At 53.2% G+C, this 22973-nt stretch overlaps 8 protein-coding genes across 12 annotated transcripts; 2 read left to right on the forward strand and 6 right to left on the reverse strand.

Annotated features, from left to right (window-relative positions):
* Positions 1 to 1263: 1263 nt before the first annotated feature.
* On the reverse strand, positions 1264 to 2744 carry H310_02201 (hypothetical protein). Its single transcript, XM_008865631.1, has 2 exons — positions 1772 to 2744; positions 1264 to 1720 (listed from the first exon to the last, which is right to left on the reverse strand). Exons 1-2 carry the CDS (start codon positions 2720 to 2722, stop codon positions 1328 to 1330), a joined length of 1344 nt encoding a protein of 447 aa, XP_008863853.1. The 5' UTR covers positions 2723 to 2744; the 3' UTR covers positions 1264 to 1327.
* A 60-nt stretch (positions 2745 to 2804) lies between these two features.
* H310_02202 (hypothetical protein) lies at positions 2805 to 4787 on the reverse strand (the record flags this gene model as incomplete). Its single annotated transcript, XM_008865632.1, has 1 exon — positions 2805 to 4787. The coding sequence occupies one exon, from the start codon at positions 4785 to 4787 to the stop codon at positions 2841 to 2843; it is 1947 nt and encodes a 648-aa protein (XP_008863854.1). The 3' UTR covers positions 2805 to 2840.
* An 837-nt stretch (positions 4788 to 5624) lies between these two features.
* H310_02203 (hypothetical protein) lies at positions 5625 to 8758 on the reverse strand. The gene is made up of 4 exons (XM_008865633.1): positions 8193 to 8758; positions 7737 to 8137; positions 6988 to 7688; positions 5625 to 6933 (listed from the first exon to the last, which is right to left on the reverse strand). Exons 1-4 carry the CDS (start codon positions 8682 to 8684, stop codon positions 5666 to 5668), a joined length of 2862 nt encoding a protein of 953 aa, XP_008863855.1. The 5' UTR covers positions 8685 to 8758; the 3' UTR covers positions 5625 to 5665.
* Positions 8759 to 9406: 648 nt separating this feature from the next.
* Positions 9407 to 11445, reverse strand: H310_02204 (hypothetical protein). Its single transcript, XM_008865634.1, has 5 exons — positions 11179 to 11445; positions 11083 to 11130; positions 10721 to 11039; positions 10573 to 10670; positions 9407 to 10515 (listed from the first exon to the last, which is right to left on the reverse strand). Exons 1-5 carry the CDS (start codon positions 11404 to 11406, stop codon positions 9874 to 9876), a joined length of 1335 nt encoding a protein of 444 aa, XP_008863856.1. The 5' UTR covers positions 11407 to 11445; the 3' UTR covers positions 9407 to 9873.
* An 88-nt stretch (positions 11446 to 11533) lies between these two features.
* On the forward strand, positions 11534 to 16343 carry H310_02205. 2 transcript variants are annotated; one of them, XM_008865635.1, is made up of 7 exons: positions 11534 to 13703; positions 13758 to 13791; positions 13847 to 14000; positions 14056 to 14180; positions 14238 to 14401; positions 14443 to 15559; positions 15652 to 16343. In XM_008865635.1, exons 1-6 carry the CDS (start codon positions 11579 to 11581, stop codon positions 14742 to 14744), a joined length of 2904 nt encoding a protein of 967 aa, XP_008863857.1. In that variant the 5' UTR covers positions 11534 to 11578; the 3' UTR covers positions 14745 to 15559; positions 15652 to 16343. The 2 variants fall into 2 exon arrangements, with proteins under 2 accessions (XP_008863857.1, XP_008863858.1); XM_008865636.1 differs by having other exon boundaries at positions 14446 to 15559.
* H310_02206 (hypothetical protein) lies at positions 14725 to 16502 on the reverse strand (the record flags this gene model as incomplete). Of its 3 annotated transcripts, XM_008865637.1 has the most annotated exons (6): positions 14725 to 14941; positions 14997 to 15121; positions 15174 to 15269; positions 15320 to 15511; positions 15574 to 15668; positions 15716 to 16502. In XM_008865637.1, the coding sequence occupies 6 exons, from the start codon at positions 16500 to 16502 to the stop codon at positions 14767 to 14769; spliced, it is 1470 nt and encodes a 489-aa protein (XP_008863859.1). In that variant the 3' UTR covers positions 14725 to 14766. The 3 variants fall into 3 exon arrangements, with proteins under 3 accessions (XP_008863859.1, XP_008863860.1, XP_008863861.1); XM_008865638.1 differs by having other exon boundaries at positions 14997 to 15269; XM_008865639.1 differs by having other exon boundaries at positions 14997 to 15511.
* Positions 16503 to 17339: 837 nt separating this feature from the next.
* Positions 17340 to 18983, forward strand: H310_02207 (hypothetical protein). Its single transcript, XM_008865640.1, has 2 exons — positions 17340 to 18395; positions 18444 to 18983. Exons 1-2 carry the CDS (start codon positions 17372 to 17374, stop codon positions 18878 to 18880), a joined length of 1461 nt encoding a protein of 486 aa, XP_008863862.1. The 5' UTR covers positions 17340 to 17371; the 3' UTR covers positions 18881 to 18983.
* On the reverse strand, positions 17341 to 22586 carry H310_02208. Of its 2 annotated transcripts, XM_008865641.1 has the most exons (12): positions 22114 to 22586; positions 21776 to 22061; positions 21352 to 21721; positions 20936 to 21300; positions 20676 to 20882; positions 20446 to 20619; positions 20240 to 20392; positions 20034 to 20177; positions 19764 to 19972; positions 19428 to 19722; positions 19104 to 19382; positions 17341 to 19038 (listed from the first exon to the last, which is right to left on the reverse strand). In XM_008865641.1, the coding sequence occupies exons 1-12, from the start codon at positions 22533 to 22535 to the stop codon at positions 18940 to 18942; spliced, it is 3003 nt and encodes a 1000-aa protein (XP_008863863.1). In that variant the 5' UTR covers positions 22536 to 22586; the 3' UTR covers positions 17341 to 18939. The 2 variants fall into 2 exon arrangements, with proteins under 2 accessions (XP_008863863.1, XP_008863864.1); XM_008865642.1 differs by lacking the exons at positions 21776 to 22061; positions 22114 to 22586 and having other exon boundaries at positions 21352 to 21751.
* Between the last annotated feature and the right edge of the window lie 387 nt (positions 22587 to 22973).

Consider the following 22973-nt stretch of genomic DNA (forward strand, 5'->3'; position numbering starts at 1 on the left):
TGATGTTGGTATTTTGTTCTCGATGATTTCGCCAGCGGTGGTTCCGCAATCATTAGTTGGACCTTCACCTTGCTTGGAGCCGAAAAAGCCACTTCCAGATTATGCTGTTCGTAGCCTGTCCTACAGCAGTAGTGAAGACTCGATGGAAGAAGCTCCTGAACCTGTCCTTACTCCGTTAGGCTCATCGCCATCAGATACATCCATGGCAACGTCCCAAGCGTCCATCGGGTACGTGTGTCCTCTCGAACCTTCCATGCGACCCTCAAGTTCGGTTCATAGTCTCAGAACTCGCCTCATGGGGTGGTGGAAAGACAATTAGCCAACTCACACCAAACATTAGAGTTTGGTACAATAATTATGATTCGAATGTGAATACGATGCGTCAGCGATTGCCCACGACATGGACCTTGATGGCCAGACGGCGCTTTGTCACACAACTCAACCGTTCGTGGCCAGATTGCGACAAAACTTTATGTTGGGCCAGCACTTCGACAATATTCGGTAGTTCTACCATGCAGCGACTCTTGTAAATGAATCAATCGACCGAAGCGATCTGGACGTTGGAGCAGAGACGAGTGCACGGGACAGAAAAGCTTAACGAAAACTGAAGTAGACGACCGACTCCTTCAAGTAACGTGGCGAATTCCTTGAGATGGTTTGCGTTGGCGGTTCCGAATCGAAGAACGCGTCATCCAGAGCAAGTGGTGGAGTCGAGATACACGTTTCGAGTCCATACTCGACGTTGGGAATCAAGTCGATGGATGGTGCGACAGCGTGTGCCGCTTTCCACGCTTCAGTGACTTGCTTTTTCACCTGGCGAGGCTTTATTGGAGTTGGGGCGTCGACACCGACGAGCTGTGATGCGTCATAACGGTTTGACGAGTGTGGTTGCCCATGTCGCCGCACGATGGCTTGCCTGTCGACCGACTCGAGCTCTACAGCGTCCAAACTTGGAGCATGGTTGGCAACACGGTGAATTTCGTGTTCCAAGCGAACGGTTGATAGTTTTTGCGCCGTGCTCGCATGTGTTCTGGTCTCCAGAACTGTGTTCGCTTGATGAACGAAGTGAATCGTTCGCTGTGGGTTCAAGAAGTCAGGGTCTATCCGCCGCGAGCGTACTGCATCTTGCTGTAGTGTTGAGCATTGCTGTGGGTATCGTGGTGCTGGATGCTGCTGCGGGGGTGCAGTCCGTGGCAAGGCGTCGTCGTCGTCCATCTCGATTGTGCTCTTATCGCGGGTGGAAAATCATCCAATCCGAAGCGGGTCCACATAAAATATTTTGATAATTCCAGTTAGCACAATATTTTCACTATTTCAGGAATAGCACCTAGTCGTGGCCAAGCAAGAAGAGAATGGTAAATAGCCACACGCCTGCCATCATCGAGAAGGCCGAGGCGTAGTAAGGGTAGGCCGCCGGGAGGAATCGTTCATACTCGTCGTGCTTGAATGGCCGAACGCTGACCTGGGTCGTCCAGTGGAGCACCGAGTACCCCACCCGACGGTACATGACTCGGAACTGGAAGATGCCGTACACGTCGGGGGCCGTGAATGTTGCTGAGAAATGGCCGTCACCGTTGTGGGCCAACGTCTTGCGCACGTACGGATCCAGCATGACGAATTCAAGCTGCATGTCGTCGGCGGCAAACGGAGTCCATGTGCCATCTTCTTGTCGCTCATGCACGTCAAATGAATACGTCACGTTGTCCTTGATGCGGTAAACCTATGCCAGACACGGTCAGACTTCACAGGAGATGGAGAAAACAACACCAACCAGAGAATTTCGAGCCACTTCGGCGTCCGGGTAGAGAGTAATGGGCTGATCGGGACGGTCGATCGGACCTAGCATCGTATCTGGCAAGGACCCGTCTTCCTTGGAATGATGGACATTGGAAACGCGCAGGACACCCCGCTCGCCGAATGCCCACTTCGTCACTGCCTCAACGAAGGCGCCGTTACCATAGCTCGACGAGGTCGAACAGTACGTGTCCTTGAATAAATCCACGGAGCCCGTGAAGATCACGCGTGCATTGTTCCTGGCTTGAATGGCTGTGACGAGAGCGACATTTGTCCCGAACGTTGCAGAGGTAGGTTCGAGAGGATGCTTCGTAGGAGACGCCGAGTACGCCGTTGGTTCCGCTGACAGGACCTTGACGCCAAGAACATTGGTCGCATCCAGCGCCATGCCAATGCCGTTGAAGAAAATTGGCTTTGAGGGATGGCCTACCACGAGCGGTGACTGGATCCATCGTTGGGTTGTCAAATGGGAGTGGTAAACGTCACTCTTGTCTCCAACGTGATGCACGTGATCCATCACAACTGTTCCTTTCTTGTCGTACGCGACTCCCAAAGCCGCCGCGAACTCGCGCAACATGGTCGACAATCGCAAGCTTCCCGCAACGATCACATTCCCGCCCTGCTCGACAAACGACAAAAGCGACTTTTTGTCCAGCACAGTTGCTCCTAATGTCGTGAGCGATGGGGCCAAGATCACGACATGATCGTATTGTAGCACGCCATACGAGAACAGGGCGAAGCTGGGAGACGACTGATGGAATAATGAAACTTCATGTCCTCGTTCGTGCAGGTGACCAAAGTACACGCCAAAGCTGTTCGATGTGGCAGTCTCGTGCTCTTCCAGAAAGATAGCAACGCGGGCAGCATGTGCTACGACTGCAAGGATTGCAGCAACAGCCAGAACTAGCCGCCGAATCTTGGACGCCATGTCAGCGGCCTCTGTGTGGTGCTCTTGGGAATTATAAATTTTGTCAGTATCCGGATAAGTAGACATTACACAGGACATTTGACTCATGTGATAATAAATATCTTTGATGCACACGTCACTATACAATTGTTGGAGTTGAGGAGGCGGTGGAGGCATTGGACGAGCCGACGCACGACGAGTCGAAAGAAGATGACAAGGAATAACGCGCTGCGAGGTGGCGCAATGAAGCACGCTTTACCATGAGCTCCGTGTGGAATCGCGCCCAACGGGCGCGAATGAGGGCATGACGCTTCTTGGGGAGAGGCAAGACGTGCACGAGGAAGTCAGTGATGTAAGCTGCGCCGACGGGTCGAAACAACTTTACCAAAAACGCAAAGAACGTGGCACCTGGCATGCGGGACGTGCCGTACTGTTTCGAGGTCCACAGAAAGCTTTGAAATCGTTTGGGGTTGTGCTCGCAAGCCAGCCAGACAGCATCCAAAATCGCTTGTTGGAGGACGTCGGCGGCGACGTCGTCCGAATCCACCACAGTAATCACATTGGCGTCGATCACGCGAACCATGGACCGGACAAACAATTCGTCGACTACGATCCAATCTTGATGCGACATCTTGCTTGGGACTTGGGAAGGCAACGACGCTTGGGATTGCAAGATGCGGTAGTGGCCGTGGATGTACTGGGTCGTCGGAAGAAGGTAGTTCCACATGAGGTGTCGTGGGGGGCCATCCACCAGCGACGGTAGAGACTTCCACGGCGCTACTGTTCGAACAGTGTGTCGATGGTCGTTCGTGACGAGGGTGATTGTCACATTCAGCATCGTGGCAAGCGTTTGAAGCGCCAGCGCTCCGACACGAACCTCACTCGGCTTCTTGGCAACGTGAAATGCCTTCTTCACGTCAATGACGTTCATTCCGACGCAGGACGCGATGGCTTCTGCGTGCAAAATCCCGTAATTCGCCATGTATCTGCGCAGTTTGTCTGCAGCGGCCGTCGCTGGACTCGTCGGCGCCATCCGTTTTCGTCGAGTGTCGTGGGTACCAAGATGCTCGAGGGAAGTTAGTTCGAGTTGCATGTCTTCTGCCGTGTACAGCTCTTGGACGAGGCACATGTACGCGGTGCGAATGTCGAGGGCGTCTGGGAGGTCGGTCAAGTTCCATGGCACTACTTGGAGATGCTTTGCTGCCAAGTACGTCTGCATTCCGCGATGACTGTCTCCGATCGACTGAAAGTGACATTTGCATCCGTACGCGGAGCACAAGGCTATGCCTCGAGCGGCATCGTCCAGGAGATAGCTCTGGAGCAAGTCGAGTTTGTCTTTCTCGACGACCCCTAACGACGGATTCCACACCGTCACTTGGAGCTTACCGCCAAACCCAGCATCAAAGTTGCAAAAGTATCGTATGTACGGCGGCGCGTGAATGTCCAAAAAGTGGAGCAGGCGCAGGGATGAACCGCATACCGCTTGCAAATACGCTTCCAATTCGCCAAGGCGCTGGGCCATGAATGCTTTGGTTTTGTGTTGAAAAAGCCATCGCTTTCGTCGATGCAGACGCAGAGGTGCGATGGCAAGCATAGGATGTTGTTCGACGATTTCTTTCACGCCAGGATTTGTCGAGGTGGTCTTTCGCCACCACGAGAACAGCGGCGGCGGGGGCGGCATCGCCTCGTCGTCAGCATTTTCGTTGGCATCGGCAGTTGCCGTCTTGTGGACGGGGATTTGGCGGAGTTGGTAGTCGAGGACTCGGAACTCGTCGAACGTCCTCCATGTTGTCCATGTCGACAAGAACGCCATGTGAGGGAATTGCCGACAAGTAAACACCAATTCCGTCGAGATGGCATACTCAGGATGGACCATGATCGAGTCGTCGAAGCGGTAGGCGTGCACGTGAACCGTGCACTTGTGGATCGTGCGTATGTCGTTCACGCGGATCGTGACGCGTTGGTGGCTGTTGGGGTGTAGCCACCGCACCGCGCCTGCCCTCGACAACGGCGGTTTGACCGAAGGGGATCTGGCCTCGGTCAATGGCGACAAAGACGCGGAGGACGACGATGGGGGCGGCGCCATCGGCGACGATGCAGAATGGAATCGAGTCAGTCGCGCCAGGCTTCTACACTACGCCAATCTCATCCCGTGCCGTCAACCTGCATGTAACACGGCATCTGTACGTAATGTCGGCATCAAGGAACACGGTGTTGGCCAGCGTATGTTTTCGAGTGCTGCCAATTGTCGTGACAAGAGTGACCTTTGATGTCGCCCGTCGCGACGACATTGGCTCGGTCATATCTTGGCGCGACTGGGCTGACTGGACGCTAGCTTTGCTAGTGTTTGTGCAGCAAAGGACTTGCATGTAGGTCCGGGACTGCCATCAAACACTCGTAGAATCCGCACGATTGACTTGAACGTGTTGTAACCCATGCACCCTTGCCACTCAAGATCACCCTGCCTCGCCCATCGAACCACGATGATCGGTGGATTTGGGTCACGGTAGTGGTCTCGTCGGTCGCCCGCTCCCTGTGCTCTCGCTTCGTCTGACCGCCCCCATCTGCATTTGATGGACGGCAATGCGGAAGAGGGACCTGCTATGGTAATTTGGCTCGCGATCACTCAGTTCGTGAGTCGGTGTCGCCAGGCACCATAGCGAACGGAGCGTGCCCCGTACGGCCACGTTTGGCTACGCGTCGCTGCACCCAGGTTGTACCTTGCGGAAGTGGAGGTCCAACTCAACTACGTAAACGTAGCGGGCTGTCTAGTCTTGACAGAAAACTATCGAAACGGGATGGCCCTGGAACAACACCACGATGGGCTTCCTCAACGACCTCAAGCCGGATGCTCCCGTCTGCACGACCGTTCCACACTGGTCTCGAGCTGCAGCCAGGAACACACCACCTCTCCAGCCATGGATTCGAAGGACGGAATTGTTACTTTTGATTCACACTAGGACGTTAAAGGACAACGTAATTGTTTGTGGCCGCCATGTCGTCTTCTTCCGGCATCGTCCACGACGTTTTGCCACACGACGGGTTGTAGTAGTACATTTTGCCAGACACTTTCGAGTGCACGGAGGTCCATCCTTCTGGATGGTTGTCGTCTGCGTCGGTAGGGGCGGCAGGGGTGAAGCTGCTATCTTCCAAGAAGCTCACAAACCCACCTCGGGAAGACTCTGGGTATGGAGGCACGCCATCGTGGAGGGACGTCGACTCGACCGACGATTCCTTGACCAACGACGGCGGCGGCGGAAGCACGGGGCTGTCGGCCAACTTAACGTCCAGCACTTTAGTGGACGTTTCCTGCACCCGCTCCATCTGGTGCTGCAACTGCTTAAAGTTTTCGTTGATGCGGTCCATGGCGTCCATCAACGTCGGCGGCACCACGACGGCACTGCTGGTTTCGTCTGGAGAAGTGGTCGCGACGGCAATGGCCTTTTCACTTTCAACCTTTTCCAGCGTGTGGATCTTCTCGTTCATCGCTTCGTTCACTTGATTCAGTTGGATCGTGCCTTCTTGTACTGTCTCCATTTTGTGCTGCAGCCGGTCAATGTCTGCATTTAACTTGAGCACGACAAACAGGTTTTCGACGTCTGGAGGGGTGTCCATCACTGACGACACGGCACGGGGGTACAATGGCTGACTTGGCGGCGGTTGAAAGTCCGTCGCCGCGATCGACATCCGCGTCATGACGCCCTGCTCTTGCTCCTCAAGCTTTGCTGCCGTCAGGTGGACCGATTCCTTTACAGAGGTCATGCCTCGATCAATCTCCGCCAACGTCATTCGCGTCGCTTCCAGGTAGTCCTCAGCAGCCAAGTGCGACGGTCGACAGTCCAAATCAACGTCGTCGTCGCCACGACCGTCGTCATCGACCTCGTTGTCGTCTGGAATTGGTGCCACGGCGTGCACTGGGTGGGCCAACGCATCCACAAAACTTGACCAGTTCATATCGCATTCCTCCGCAACAACATCGTGGCGGTGGTGAAAGTCGTCATCGTACGCATCCACATCCAGTTCGCTCATGCGCTCCGACATGTCTGAATTGCGCACCGTGACGTCGCTCAACGCTTCACTCAGCCGACCAAGATCTTGATTGGTCTGAGGCTGAACAATCGAGACGTTCATGTCGAGCAGACAGAGGCTTGACGGGGGGGTGGGGATGCTAATTGCAGTTTGCTTGATGTGGCTCACTCCCAAGTCGAGGCCTTCACGTGGTGGCACAGCTTCTACATTAGCGTATTCAGTCAGGTGCTTATTCGGTAACCATCCTGTGCACGTACGCTCCATGTCGGAGGCGAGGGTGCTGTCCTGGTTCGCGTTTGTGGACGGCCGTGTCGACGCATTGGACGCCACGGATGTCCGGGTCGTGCTGGTCGTGAAGCGCATGTTGTCGCTGATTCTCCCATTGGAATCTCGTTGAACATGCGACGTCGACGTCGGTGTCGTCGACGGCCCAAACGACCCGTGCCGGTGCATTGGGTCATACATTTCCGACTGACTGCGCCGGTATGTTGTCGTGGGGAGGTTTGGGTTGACAGCCACGTAGTGGTGGTTCTGCCAATCTGGATGGCTCTGCGAATGGTTGTACGATGGCCCGTCCGAGCTCAACTTGTCGCTCGCGCGGGCTGTCGACGCCATCGACGACGACGAGGATCCGCGAAGATTCGTGGGAAGGAGGGAATTCGACGGCCGAGACGACATCGAGTTGTTGTTGTGTGGACTGAGGAAACTTCCCGCGCTCGACGGTCGACTCGCTATGGACTGGTTGGAAAAGAAGGCAGCCGTGCTGCCAGAGCATTGGAGAGCAGTGGACCTCGCCTGGATGTTGCACCACACGCACACCCGCGTTTTCGTTCGCTTTGGCCCGATCAACTGGACGAGGCTGCACTGATTGCACACGACTTCGCCGCACGCCTGGCAATTGTACTTTTTCCGAACGAGGGAAAACCCCCGAGTGCAAATCACGCAAAACGACCGCTTGCTGCCACCAAGATGTCAGAGACTCGACCTGTGCAAGGGATGGTCGTACCTGGCCGGAACGAAGTGGTGCGGCGGGACCCACTGTAGCGTACTCAGCCGCATCTGCTCAAAGTAGTCCCGGATACACTGTCCCCGCAACGCCGCCAGGTCGGACATTTTGTTGACGACCCAGGCGGGAAGTTTGCCGGCGTGGTCACCCAGGATCATCGATCGCAGCTCCACCTGGAAACTCGACAAAGGTGACGACGACGACGACCCGTTCGACAGGACACTCGCGCGGGACGTCGGGTTACTGTTCGAGTCGAGACTGTGGAACGTGTGTAGGGTAAATGTTTTGGCTCGCACGAAGCGATGCGATTCCTCCAGCGATGGAAAGCCGTACAAATCGATTGACTTGGACAGCCGGAGACCGACACGGACATTCTGATCGTCCACAAACGAATCCACAAGCTGCGAGACACACCAACGTTATAAACAGCGAGTTAGAAGGACTGGCATGACGTACCTCGATGTAAACGTAGTCGCGAGGCTTGGTCGGTGCCGCGACGGCCTTGAGACAGTGCCACTTGATGCACACGAAGCGCTGCGATGTGTATTCGGAAGAAAAGTCCCGAGGGTGCAGGACATGCAGCACGGCGCCATCGAGAAATTCGGCACCATAGAGTGCGGCCTCGCGTTCTCGGAACACCTCCGTCGTTTCCGTGATGAGATGGTCCATCATTTCGTCGAACGAAGCATTCACGGTGCACACGGTCCGGACAGCGGATTGGTTGGACAAACTGTTGACGTCGTCGGCAGCGCGAGAGATCACGACATCCGCCTTCTGCTTGACGGGTTGCCAGCGGATGTTGCCCAGGCCGTTAATCAAACAGAGCGCGTTGTCGACGGCGTCGTCGATGTAATTGATGTACGCTGCAATTTCGTCTCGTTTCAAAGGAGAGAGACTCGACAACGCTTCAGCAATCGCGCTCTGTCGCGGCGGCGGCGGAATCGTCATGCCGCCAGGAGCAATCAATGCCGAAGTCAGTTCCAGCAATTACTGCGTTGCGTGATGGCAGAACCTCGCTCTGGTCATATAGACGACAATACCATGTGGTTGGTACGACGAGGAATTTTCCCAGTAATCCCGTTTTCACAACCAATCGGTGGTCTCGGGGGCAATCCGGGAGCATGTACGGTTCGGTATCGTTCAAAACATCTCAGTTGCGGCAGTAAGTGTGGTGAGCGAAGAAATCACCACCCCATCGAGCCAAATTTTGTCAGATCTGATCACAGAATGTAGGTTTCATATTGATTCTGATTTAACTTGGTGTGTAAAGCAGTGGCGGCCAAATCCTAATGCGATAAAATGATCAAAATCTCTCGGTGCGAAATCAAGCACCTTGCAATAATTTGAACGATACGGTAAAGTACGCACATATCTTCAATTCCCACCACGCGACCACGTATTGGGACGCTATAAGGTGTCGGTGGTGGTTGGTTGACGACGGTACATTGAAGGAGGTTGCGAGCTACCACCGAACAAGATGGTGCATGCTGCAACGAACAGTTCCTGCGAAAGCACCGTCGTCGAGTGTACGGTAACGAATGCTAACTTCCGTTTGGGTGCGAAGCGGACAAGTGGGATAATTCCCCGTGAGTGGCGATTTTCATGGCATAGAATTTGCCCAATCAAATGCATCAAACTGCACGCCATGCGTTTACAGAGTGTTGGAGAGTTTCTACGGGGAGAATCGAACGATAGCCAGGTGCGCCGTCCACATAAATCTGGACGAGCCCTCACCTGGGGGGCGTGCCCGTTGTTCTCGATGACTGTGCTGTTGTCGAACCATGGAGCACGTGTTTTGATGGTACGATAGCATTTGTGTCGACTGGAGGCGTCGTTCTTGTGCCTGGCAAGGTCACAGTCAAGTGATGGCACCAGCGCGTTCGGGCAATCTGAAACAACCATGATAGAGGAATGACTCGGTTTTACAATGCGCAAGTGCGACAAGACTGCGATTGTTTGTCCACACCATCTTGACGCTGCAATCGTCGCCAATAGGGCTACAATCTGCAGCAGGCAGCGAGCGCTATGTTGATAGTTTCAACCATACAAGTTGTACACTCGACTGTGCTGCGGTCGTCCCATTTTACGTGTGATGATGGAACATGAAGTGTATTACGCGCATCCAACCATATGAACCCTACTCTTCGGTTCCTTCTTCAGGCGGCGTCGGGTCCACAAGCACATCTGCCTGTTCGACCAAATTTGTAAACTTGAGGATGTTGGTGTCGCCTTCGGGGGCAATGCCAAAGTCAATGGCGAGCTTTCGTGGCAACTGAATCTGGTAGTCCACGCCAAACTTTGCCTTGAGCCCATACCCCACGTACACGTTCAGGAACTTCTTGCCTACGCCAATGCTGACGGCCCCGGGCCACGTCAGCGATCTCGCAATCGCCAATTCGCCCACCGCAGCCGACGTAGTAGACGGCAGTCGGTCGACTCGCCACGACCCCGGCTTGTCTTCCGAAATGGCCCGTAGGGGTTCGGCAAATTCCTCGCCTTCCCACGGGACTTCTTCGCCGTCGTCGTTGGTGTTCGGAGGCATGGGTGTCGACCGGCCGTATTTCTCGTTGAGTTCTTTCGTATAGTGAACCCAATTGCTTAGATCACCTAGCTCTGCGGCAGTTTTTGGCTCGGGGGCCTCTTCCGGCACTTCCAGCTCCCCTTCTTCTGACACTGTGAAAAAGCCAGCGGGGCACAGAACTGTGCCCGCATTGATTCGAGCAATTTGCGCGCGGATGAAATTCTTCTCCGTGCCTGGAAACGGAGGATGGCCGTGCACCTACGTCGATAGCATTGCACATGAGACTAATTGAGTCATCTGCGAGGCAGCACCCACTTTTCCGTCTAAGTCCCCGTGGACAAAACGGCGAAGTGCCCGCGCCGCAATGATTTGATTTCGACGGGCATGGGGCAACTTGGTCCATTGATACGACCCTACGAAGTCGAAAGTAAGCGCACAATTCAACGGACACTTTGCTATGCACCGTCGTCTTTCATGATCCAGTATGTGTTCTTGTTTACTCCGTTCGCCCCTTCTTCAGCAGCTGCATCTTCGGGCTCGTACGGCTCTGGAAGTTCGCCTTCAGCAACGTAAAAATCCGCAGTGGTGCCAAGAATTTTGCCCCAGAAACGCAATTTCGTTGTGCCATGTACACTTGCCAACTTTTGGAGCGCCAGCGACAGTCGGAATGTTTCAGCTTTCGAAAACCCAATACCCGCCCACTCAAACATGTTTGCTTCGTCCAACAGGTCCGACACGCCGGTGGGTGTGTCTTGGGCAATTTCTCCATCTTCCGTTTGAATCTATTCGATAATGAGAGCGACAAAACATAGCGTGGGTACGTGCCTTGAGAAGTCCGATGGCGGCTTTGGTCCACGCCTCTTGGGCGGATTTCTACATGCAGTGAGTTTGGCGGTGCAACCGAAAGTAATCTCTTCTTACAGCTTCTGTATCCGCGGCCGCTTCGCTGTTGTTTGGCGACTCCGTGCGGTAGTACCGTTCCTGGCGTACTGTGCACGACAAATGCTCGAACATGGTAGTGGCGTCGATCGGGCGGTCGATTAGCAACTTGAGGAGTACTTCGGACAAGTGGTCGTACAAGTTGACTCCGCCTCGTTCTTCCTTCAGGTAAGCCTTCGCTTCGTCTAGGGTCAAGTTTGCGCTCGCCATGATGGTGCCTGCCGCGCGTAGAATCGATTGTTGTCGAAGTGACCTTTCCCAATGAAACCACCCAACGTCGATTGTGATTGGTCAGATGTCGATCCAAACCGTATCCGGATAATGCATTGACCGAAATCGCGCCAAGAGGACAAGGCGGGAGCGCCGTCGAGTTGCGAAGTGCATGAACTTCTCACAGTCCCAGGGAGGAGATAGCGAGGCCCGAGGACGTCGGTGTGAAAGAACAAAGGAATGGGAGTGTCAAATGTGCACGTTGCTCAACACGTACAAGCGGAAGACTTGCGCTGCATGTCTATCTGAGAGGGCAGTGTCTCCAGATGCATTGTCCCAAGCTGTCCCTTCCACGCAAACCAAGAAACGCATTCGACTACGACTGGTATCTCAAATCAATGAAAACGAAATAGACCATTGTTCCAACGACGACGACGACCTGGACAACATGCCATTGAAGTCAAAGAAAATCCACCGAGTGACACAACTTTCTCAGTCGACTATGGAAGCCGTGTCGACAGATATGCACGATGGCACTGATGAAAGGATCGCAGTTCCTAGGTCAATGACTGAAGAGTCGGTCTCCATCTCGGCAATGATGGATGTTGTGCGAAAGCCTGCGATTCTTCACGCGCCTCTGGACAACAAAGAGAATGAGGTCATAGCCGATGAGTCAACTTCACTTGAGACGATGCGTGCAAAAGCTACCATCATCCACGAGGAATCCTCCAAACAACTTGAGGTTAAATATCCAAGATCATTACGAAATCGACACTCTCTGGATGTATCCGTTCCACTCTTGAAGCGCCATTCATTGGCGGCATCAGTAGACTCGTTCAAAGCCATCAACGGTTCGGAAGCGTCAAGTGGAATAACCAAAACAAGTCCATCAACTAAAGGAAGCGTCACCTCATGTCAAGTACAACCTACCTCTGACTTGTTTGAGTCATCGTATCGCATTGCTACCGAATCGGATATCGTTTGTGCGGATGTCGTGGATGTGTCAGCCAGTACCTTGCCACCAGTTCCACTAGCATCTGCCAAAGCCAGTGCATTGGCAATTCATCACATGTCAAACGTTGAAGAAGTCACCTCGGCAAAGCCACGCGGTAGCTTCTTTTACCACATTTCCCAAGACTCGACAAATCTACTCCGTCGTCGACTGAGAAGGAAAGCTTGTGGCGCAGACGGCGGTCTGACTTCGAAAGCCCCTGTCAACGGTGATAATGAGATTACCCAGACAGCCATCGACATCATCAACTCGAAATGGCTCACTTCCAATCAAAGGAGGCAAACTGCTTCAACTCTGAATGAAGCTGGATCGGCCATTTCACTGCTTTCAGTTGTTGCAGATGGTAATCCTCCCCAGATTTCCCAAGTTGCAGAATTGAGCAACGTGCGTCGAACTTCAGCAATGTTCGATGCCCCTCCACCGCAGCCGTTCAAGCAAGAGGTGTCGGTGCTCAGTCAAATCAACGTCGACAAGGAAGTGGAAGCCCCGTCCTTTCAGTTGCTCAGCTTTTCAATGCCCTCCGCTCCTTTGGCTATCGCAGAAAAATCAATTCCTGAAACCATGACCCCAGTAACCAGCCTACCAAACGGCTCTCAAGGGGCCCCGTCGTTCGACTTGTTGTCTGGCTTCATTTCGAATCAAAGCAGAGCCACTCCCACCATCGCGGTCTCGCAACCAAGTGACTACCGACAAGAAGTCCAAGCCAAAGATGCTGTTGACGATGTCGCCCGACGACGCGACTCTATCTCCTCCATTTATTCAAAGACATCGCATATCGTAAATCATTTTGGAGCGACGAGCCCATCGACCTTCGTGCTAAGGTGCCCGACAAATCACCACTCTTCCGAATTGGTTACGTCTCAAGCGTCCAGCAACAGTGACATTGCGTTGCGTCAGGCAGGTTTAGACGACAGCTCAGACGACGAAGAAGTGAAACCGAGGAAGCAATTGAGAGCGAATCGGTTGTCGGTTTTGTCAACTTCTTCTACCGAATGGACGTGCAAGTGGTGCACGTATGTCAATGAGGGCTGTTCTACCATGGAATGTGAATGTTGCGGACAAACAAAGGGATCGTCGATGGAACAGCTAAAACAGACCCACACGACCAACAAAACTACACCGAGTTACCCCAAGCGAAGTGTCGTCAACGTATCGAATGACGATTCGTCGGACGCGTCATATGACGATGACCGCGATGTCGAAGGACCTGGCTGGATATGCAAGTTGTGCACGTATGAAAACGTTTCAAACCCTACGCGATGCGAGTTGTGTGATACTCCCAAAGGTATGCACAAGCTGAAAATATTTATCATGTGAAGATGTATGTGGCTTTATCTAGGCTCCACGATGCCTTCGCAAACTGAAATGGTGCAGTAAGTTGTGTGTCAAATCAACACCATTTCGGATCGGCATAATGGAAAATCGCAGGGAATACAACCACTTTGACGTCGACGACGTCGACATGGAGTTTCAAGTTTCAAACACCAACAACCAAGACGTTGTTGACCTGACGACGGCCAGCGATGGAACAAGGTATACGGAGTACGACGATGATTCCATCGAAGAAATCTCCGATACCGAGGTATTTGTTTCAAAACATCACGATGGATGGAATTTACTGATCTATGGTCATGTAGCGGGCGAATCCTTCTTCCCCTCGAGACGCCCCGGAGTTGCGTGAGTTTACTTGTTTCACCCCCGTGGCGACACTTCGCATAAAACGCGACAGCATCGACTACTTGAGTATGTTTGGTGCAAACAGGTACTTCACTGTTATCTGGCAATTGGTTGTCCTTACCAAATGATGTCATCCAAATAGGGGAGGAAAATCATACTCGGACCGTTTGCAAAGTCGGATCGCAGAATCGCGGAGACGTATAAGTGCTGAGGCACGCGGTGTCACTAAAACCAAGCCAGCCAACGGAAAGAGGAAAAAAGGATCGAAGAAAAACCGCAAATCGACTGGAACTGCTTCACTGCATGGTATTGGTCCTCTAAAGTCCTGTGGAGTGATATTCATACAGTAGAAAATGGTCCTGCCAGTCGTTCATTTCCCGCCTTTCAAAAGGCGTCGACAGCAGTGAAACGCCGTGCGCAACCGGCATATCAATTTCAATCGGAAAGTCCTCCACGAGACGGCGCGCCACAATTGTTGAATGCCAACCTACAGCCCAAATCCAGAACGAAATCTATGCGGGTCGTTACAGAGGAAGGTGACTTCGGTGCGTTCCGGTCGACGCGGTCATCGTTGCTATCCGCCCCTGTCGAGTCGATTCGAATGACAACGTGGGAGGGGCACGGGTCCATGCGATATGACGACGATTAAATTAATGTCCAGGGGTTTCCTCTCAAGGATATTTGTCGAACACACTGAAACTGTCCTGAGCGGTCCGGGACACCTTCGAGTAGTTGAGGAGCCCAAGAAGCCCGATGCTGCACGTGGCACTCACGACAAAGATCACGTCAAACCAAGACGCAAACCCGTAGTAGTCGATGCGTCCCAGCACCGCATCGATGTGCCGTCTACCAACACAAACAATGGAGAGTTACCTCTGATCAAACGTGGCCAGACACGTACTTGTTTTCCGCCTGCAGGTTCATCCGCATCATGACAAAGGACGAGACAAAATACATCCCCATCAGGTTTGCCAGCGACAACACAACCGAGTTGGACGACACACTGCTCGAAAAGAACCGAAAAAACTACCACATACCATTCGTCAAAAATGAACAACGTCGTCGCTGTGGAAAGAACCTTGAGGACTAGAATCAAGAACCCGCGCGTCTGCGTAAAGACGAGAATACCAACAAAAACCAAGGATGACAAGTTGGCAAGGAATCGCACGTTAATCTACACCACGATGCGTCAAGTCGGACAGTCTAATTAGACCAGTGACGTACCCAGGACGTGAGCGATGGCCACAGGTATAAAATCTTGACCACTGCACTCGTAATCGGGTCCGTGTCTCGATCGCGCCGAAACACGACGTTGATCGTGCTCATGATCATCTTGTACACGCAAAATCCGCAAAAGGCCATGCCAATCCAATTGAAGATGCGTCCCTTCAACGTGCGCTTCTCGACGGCCCGTTGCTGCATCCAAGGGGAATAGAGTTGTCACAGAGAGATTCCAGCGACAAGGTAAGCGATCTTACCTGCAACTCACGCATTGCATGCAGTTCGAGAAACAATTCTTTTCCCAGATTTTCCAAAACTTTCACTTCGCTTTGTAGGGTTTGCACATACGACTCTAGAATAGAACGGTGACAAGAAAGACCGACGAGGAAACTGGTCTACCTTTGTCTTCTTTCGGAAAGATGGCGCCCCACAATCGTCCCAGCGGGTTTAACGACCTTCCTGATGCTTTTCCTGCTACCCTCGCCGAGTGCACTTCGTACACAATTCGCTTCTTCTTGACCACGATCATGTCCAAGTTTTGTCGCACTCGTCGTTCAAGGCCGAGGATGTCGTCCTCGGCCACGCTGCGCCAGAACATCGTCATGGATTCGTACGGCATGTTGACAGCCCCAAAGCCAGACAAAACCGCCATGAAGTTTACCCCGAGAAAGCCAACTCGACTGATGAATCCCTCAAGCGTGAACAGGCCAAACAGGAACGAGGTATCCTGTGGAGAATCCCTGGTGGTGGTTCTTTCGTATGGCAGGGATGGTACATACTCGCCTGACTTCCAAAATGCGTAAAGGAAGCTCACTTCCAACACACATGTGACCGCAATAGCGTGGTAGCGACGAAGGCGCTTCTCTCTGGACATGGTGTAGAACAGCACAACAGGGATCATGTACGCGATAAGAAATGCGAGGCCCACAAGGTCGATTTGCCATACAAGCTGCCGCATCTCCGGCGTGAGGATGTCCGCGAGCTCGAAGATGAGAACTTCAAAGATGCTGAACGACAGCATGAACGTAACGCAGAAGAGAAAGCGGGAAAACACGCCTGTGTCCCTGACTTCGTAGTCTTGGAATAGCCACATGGAGAAGAATGCATAGGCGAAGAGGAAGAACGCGAGCCAGCTGCAGCCAACTATCACCAGCGCATCCATCGGCAGCATGTCTGCCGTCTCCATCAAGTGTCTGTCCCGAGTCGTATCTAATGCCTGGATTGGTGGAAAACATTCAGCGAATAGCAAATCAAAACGCTCTTGATCTCATATTTTGACCAATCTGACGTATTTATGTATGTACAGCGTGACGAACGTTGTGAAGGGAAGCGGACACGCCAACAACACGGCAGCAGGTGCCAGCACAGAGCAGTAAGTTGAGGGACAGTCGGAGTCCCTCACTCGCTCCACTTACGAGGATAGATTGTAATGTGTTTGCATCGGTTTAATTGGGTGGTATGGGTCCGCTTCTCCTAGCTATTTGTGTGACGTTTTCGAAAGGTCTCAATTGAGGTTCGATTTCCCGACGCCTCTTATCTAAATTGCACAAGCATTCCACACAACTCATGTTGTCCTTGGGATAAAACCAAGGGACACGATGCGAGACGGCACAATCGACTTTGGCTCTCCAGCGTGAATGTTCAAGCGCTATGTCGGGAGTACCACGAGCGGTCTCCACAAAGCCAAAGAAATTCCTTCCGTCGCATCGCTTTGTTCATTTCACCGTGTACGGGTGCTGTCCTCGAGGTCGCACTCTGCGTGGTTGTTCGACATGACTCAAATTGTACGAACTGTACTCTGTACGATGTACTAGTACATTCCGAGTTTAAAACATTACGTTTGTTCGTAATTGTCCAAACCCCGTCCTAACCATCCGCGCGTTTGATTGGTCAATCATAAATTCATAAGAGATATTAAAATTTAGGCGAATGGATACGAATGTCAAGTCAATTTTAATGGAGATAGAATCGAACAGTCCTCTGTGTTTGGGGTTGCACCAGCAACAATCAACTTTTCCACAAATCCATTTCCAAACAACGGAATATTCGGCGACCATGCCATCATGCCACCATTGCTGCGCCGAGGATGCCCGCTGTAGATGTGGCCAATGCAAGGCCGTGTACTTTTGCAACCGTGACTGCCAGATCCAGGCGTGGCCTACGCATCGACCTGAGTGCATACCCCCCGCAGTGTCGCCGTCGCCTTCTGATTCGTCGACGCACGTTGGCTCTGTCACACAGGACACACCCTTCACGCCGTCTTTACGTGTATCTCCTGCAGTAGTCAAAGCCGAACCGGTGCAGGTTAATGCTGCTATCGACGACGCAGTCGACAACGCAACGCAGGAGCCATCCAAGAAGTCGAAGAAGAAGAAAAAGAAGTCGAAACAGGTACATGTCGCTTCCCAGGAGTCGTCGGCGTCGTCGTCCCCGGACGAACACCCCACCAAGGCAGCTATCCATCTTACTGTGATGCCAACTGCAATGGTGCAATCGAAGAGTTCAAGTGTCAGCAAGGATGATTGGACTGCGCATGACACGGTGTCAAAGAAAGACAAGAAAAAAGCTGGAAAAGCCGGCGCGGCGAACCACCCATCCAAACAACAGCGCAGCCAGAGTTTGCCGGGAGGCATCATGTCCAAAGGACGGAGCTCAATTGTAAAAGCGAAATCGAAATCCATGATCGTCAAGAAGGGCGTGTCGTGGGGGACGGTGAGTGCTCGGGAATTCGCGCGATGTCCCGGCGGTGGTGGAGCCGTTCCCGACGAAGGCACGTGGGCTTTAGGTCTGGGAAAAGTCATCCATGACATCACGCTTGGCCCCGTGGAAACGATTGAGTTGCTGAAAGAAAATGCCGAAAAGAAGCTGCACAACCATGCACCACCCACGTCGCACCACAATCATCACAATCATCATCACAAGAAAGAACGACCCGCTGTTTTGCCAGGCGAACGCCTGCATCGGTTAAGCGAACGAGAGCGAAAAGAATTGCTCATGGAAGCGGAAGACAGCCATTGTCACGAAGATACCGTCGCCAGTCCGCCTAAGCACGAGCATTCTCGCCGCCAGCGTCGTTCGTGTACGTGTGTACGCGCGTATCGTGGCCGAAAGACTAACCTGGCTGTAGCATCTGAAGATTGCGACGCGCATGTGTTTGCCAGTCTGTGTTTGGAGCAAGCGACGGAATTCGCCGTCATCCGGTCATCGCGGGACGAGATGTGCGGGTGTTCGTGCGGTGATCTTGTGAAAAAAGTGTCCAAGATGCACGTCAAGAAACTCGTTGCGTGGCTTCACGACCGAGACGTCGACACGTCTGCAATGTCAAAGTCAGACCTCCTCCAGACAGCCAAATCGATTGCAAGTCAGGAGAAGAACTGCGCCACAGATGACTGCGAGTGCGCCCGCAATGGAGTCCCGTGTCACCAGGGTGTGTGCTCTGGCTGCAAAGACTCGTGCCACAACGACCGGTACACGTACAAGAGCGACGCAGTCGCGCAGTACCGCAAGGCGCAGTTGGCTCTGTGGAAGCAGTCGAACAATTCGTCGGCGATAGCTGTATGCTGATAGACCATGTCGAACTGGTGACAAGACAATAGGCAGCTTGACACATAAATTTTGCTGGCCTACAACACAACGTAGTTGTCGCGGGGGTGCTTGTCGTTTGTGTCGGACAAAATGGTCGAATTCTTCCGCGACTTAATTCCCACTGCTTCGCGACTGTCCTACTCCCGCCAACACGATCCTCAGCCTGTAACTACCTCGCTCGGACAAATTACTAGCAACATACCGCACGGAGGCGCAACTCGTCCGCAAACTGTTCCAGGGCACGCTGGCTGTTGGTTGCCGAATCGTCCATGTCGAAGATAAGACTGCCACGATTAAACGACGCGTTGCTGTTTCGGGAAGCACGGACCGCCGCGTCGGAGCTTGATTTGTTGAAGAGCTCGGCAAATGCGCCATTCGGTCGCCCCAGAAGCTCGTGGTATGTCCCGCGATCGATGATGCGACCGTTCTGCATGACCAAAATCGAATCCGCTGTCCGCGTCGTCGACAATCGATGTGTCACCTGCCAAGTGCTGCATCAGTCAAAGCAAACATCCTCGTGTTGTACCGAAATGACTGTCATGTTCATCTTCTTGGCCAACGACTCCAACGTGTCGATGATCGACGCCTCCGTCTCCGCGTCCAAAGCGGACGTGGCTTCGTCCAACAACAAAATCGTGGGTTTTCGCACCAACGCTCGTGCCAAGCAGATGCGCTGCGTCTGACCGCCACTCAAGTTGACTGTCGCGTGCTGGCCGACAATTGTGTCGTAGCCGTCCTTGAGCGCGTGGATGAACGCGCCGCATTCCGCCAGCTCGGCGGCCTTCTTGCACTCTTCGTCCGTCGCGTTCGAATTGCCAAATCTAGTCGGGTCTCAGGTTCGCTGTTCGACGTGCGACCGTACCGAATATTGTCCAAGATGCTGCCGTTCAAAATCCCGCCGTCCTGAAACACCACGGCGATCTGGCTCATGTAGCTCGACTTGGAATACCCTTGTAAATTGTGGTTGTCCACGGCAATGACGCCGTCCGACGGTTCGTAGAACTGCATCAAGCACCCGAGCAACGTACTCTTGCCGCACCCACTCGGCCCCACAATGCACACGTAATGACCCTACATCAAATCCAGGTGGGCAAATTCCAACGAAAATCGCTTGACTGCTCGGAACTATTACCATGGGAAACGTAGTTGTAATGTCCTTCAAGTTCCAGACGTCCGTCGTCGAGTCGTATCGAAAGTTTAGCTGGTCCACACGCAGCGCCTGCTCCATGCGTGGCATAAGCGGCAACTTTTGGATGCATTCGATCGTTTCACTCTTCTACACGTGAAAATGAAAAAGATCGGTGAGATACGGTCGAAACGACCCACACCATCCCTTACGTCGTAAACGATCTCGTCAAGGCGCTGGAGGCTGCTGGCATTCCCAATCGCGACGCGCATGAACCCGCCGAGGACTGTGACGGGGGTCGACACTCGGCCCAGGAGCGTCACGGCCGAGAAGAAATCCCCTGATGTCATGTCCCCCTGGTACACCTAAGAGACCGTTGTGCTTGGCTCATCCCGTATTTGGCATCAGCTTGCATTACCTTGGTCGCCATGCCGGCCGTCATGATCGCCACAAATACGTACATGGCGCTGTCCACGTAAATTTGCACGATGCCAGACCAAAAGTCCTTGAGGAACTGCGATTTGGCTAGCATGGTGGTCGACGTGGCAAATTTGGTCCGGAGCGACGGCTGGATGTCGTACGCCCGCACAACCTGTCATGACGTCTTGGATAAATCGGTCGACTACAACGATGGCGCGGGAGACGTACGTTTTGACACGCGATGGCATTTTGAAACTCCGCTGCAACTAAAGCATTATTGGACCCAAATTCTTTCGACCTTCGCGCCGCATGGACTTGGGGACCCGACGAAATGAGGACTGCGGCAAACCCGAGCGACGCCATCCCCACGGACGGCTCAAAATAGATGAGGAAGGCAAAGCCCGCGACGACCGACACGATCGGGTGCATTAGGTTCTACACACGTATTTTTTCGGCGTCAAACAAGCAAACCAACGGCCACCGCGTACCCAAAACACCGCCTGCCACAGCGCATTCACGCGCGCAACGTCCGACTGGAACAAATTGTTCAAGTCGCCTTCCGTACGCTGCGAGAAGAAGAGCGTCGGCTGCGCCAAAATTGTCTGGAGGAGCTTGCCTTGGATTTGCAACGTCGCCTTGGCAATCATTTTCGATTGAAAATACCCCATGAGAAAGTCCACGATTGCAAACGGGACGCAAATGAGCAGGATGCCCCACACGCCAACGGACAAGCTCGTCGCCGGATCAAAGTACGTAAAAGTGTCTTCCGTTCCGTTGGCAAGGAAAAACTTATTCTTGGCCATCACTTGGGTTTCGACCCACGTCCCGTTCACCCACTGGTTCGATACATTATCTAGTCGACTTGTCAAGAAAACATTGCGCGAGCAAGACGTCGTCCACGTACGAAAGCCAGACTTGAATATCTTGTTGACGCGGTTCGGAAACGCTTGATCGCCAAGGAGTCCCATAAAGTAGGCCAGCATCGGCGTGATCGCGGCATGCACCAGAACGATCACAATCGTGCACGCCAACGCCACGTGCTGGTTGGACCAGTGCCGCAAAGTTGACTTGACCACGTCGACCGCGCCGTACACACGCAGCGACGACTGCGCGTCCAAGTCCCGCAGGTGGCCTAGGAACGTGCTCGCCGTCATGCCCGCCGGACGATGGGCCACAGCTTTTTCAAGGAATTGCATGAGTTCGTTGTTGGTCATGTCGCCGTCCGTGCGGCCGCATATGATGGCCATATCGTGCTCCATGACGGCCACCGATGCCTGGGAAAGACCCCTCGTGTCGGACAAGCAGACAATATCGACGAGTGGACGTACTGAGGTGATGTTTGGGATGCGACGAAGGGCGGACCGAAGCGACCCCATGGAAATCAGCAGAGTTTCCGACGTCGTCTCGAGCTTCTTCGAGTACAATCGGACGGCGGGTTTGAGCATTATCCGCACGGCCAACGTGACGCAGTACGCAGCCGCGTAGTACACTTCGACTTGATTCGAGCGGTACTTTGGAAATACATGGCTTTCATTTTCCTTCAGGGGCTGGTCCTCGTCCAAGTATTTGACGATCACGACGACCTTGTTGTCGACGTTGTCAGCAAACATGACCCTACCGATCAGGAACGGGCTGTGGCCACCATGGAGCACAGGAAGATGCCTACCGTGCGGCCAGAGCCCCGCCGACACACAACAAGGCAAAGATGTCGCCCATATTTGCACTAGACTTGCACACATGCGTGCGTAGGCCAACCATTCGAAGCAAGACGTCCAAAGCGTAAACGCCAGTGCAACCTATCGACGCCAAGCGAAGTTTCGAGCTCCATTCCACGTAAGTGTAGTCGGCCGAGAGGAACGCGATCGCGGTCGAGTTGACGAGGTAATCTGCAACATGTACCAAGAGTATGCCATAGTGCCACACAGCGTGGTCGAGCATCTTGAGTAGGCCAAACGACACAGAAGGCGCAGCAGGAGGGTGATCCAATTTGTTCTTTACGCGCACTGCTTCATCGCCAGCCTGCTGGAAAGGTACAGCAGACTGCGAGTCGCTTCGGCTAGGGGTTCTGCTGCCGTGCCTCGGGGTCATCTCTGCAAAGATGCCTCTCGCCTAGCCAGTCTCAACAGATTTTTCGGTGACACCAACCTTTCAAACGTTTCCAACGTTTTCCAACAATTGTTTCGAACGGATGGGCACACACTTTACTACTAGTAATACGAAATAGTCCCTCACGCCGAATATGTCGAGAATAAACGTACTAACGTTAGTATTGAAATATCCAACAGAATTGCATCAAGCCCCCGAGCAACGACCTCTTGCCGCACCCACACTCGGCCCCACAATGCACACGTCGTCGCCTAAGCAATGCCATTCAAGAGGCTTCGATGATTTTTGCTGAGAAGGGCTGTTCGTCCCGTGGAAACTCACGTCGTGGAGGGTGAAAAGATTTGTCGGGTTGTATTCCAGGCAGTAAAAAGTGTCTTTATTGGAATAATTAAATTTCGAACCGTCTGCTATCGGTACAGG

This window comes from Aphanomyces invadans (genome assembly GCF_000520115.1).
Source record: "Aphanomyces invadans strain NJM9701 unplaced genomic scaffold supercont1.3, whole genome shotgun sequence".
NCBI lineage: Eukaryota > Oomycota > Saprolegniomycetes > Saprolegniales > Verrucalvaceae > Aphanomyces > Aphanomyces invadans.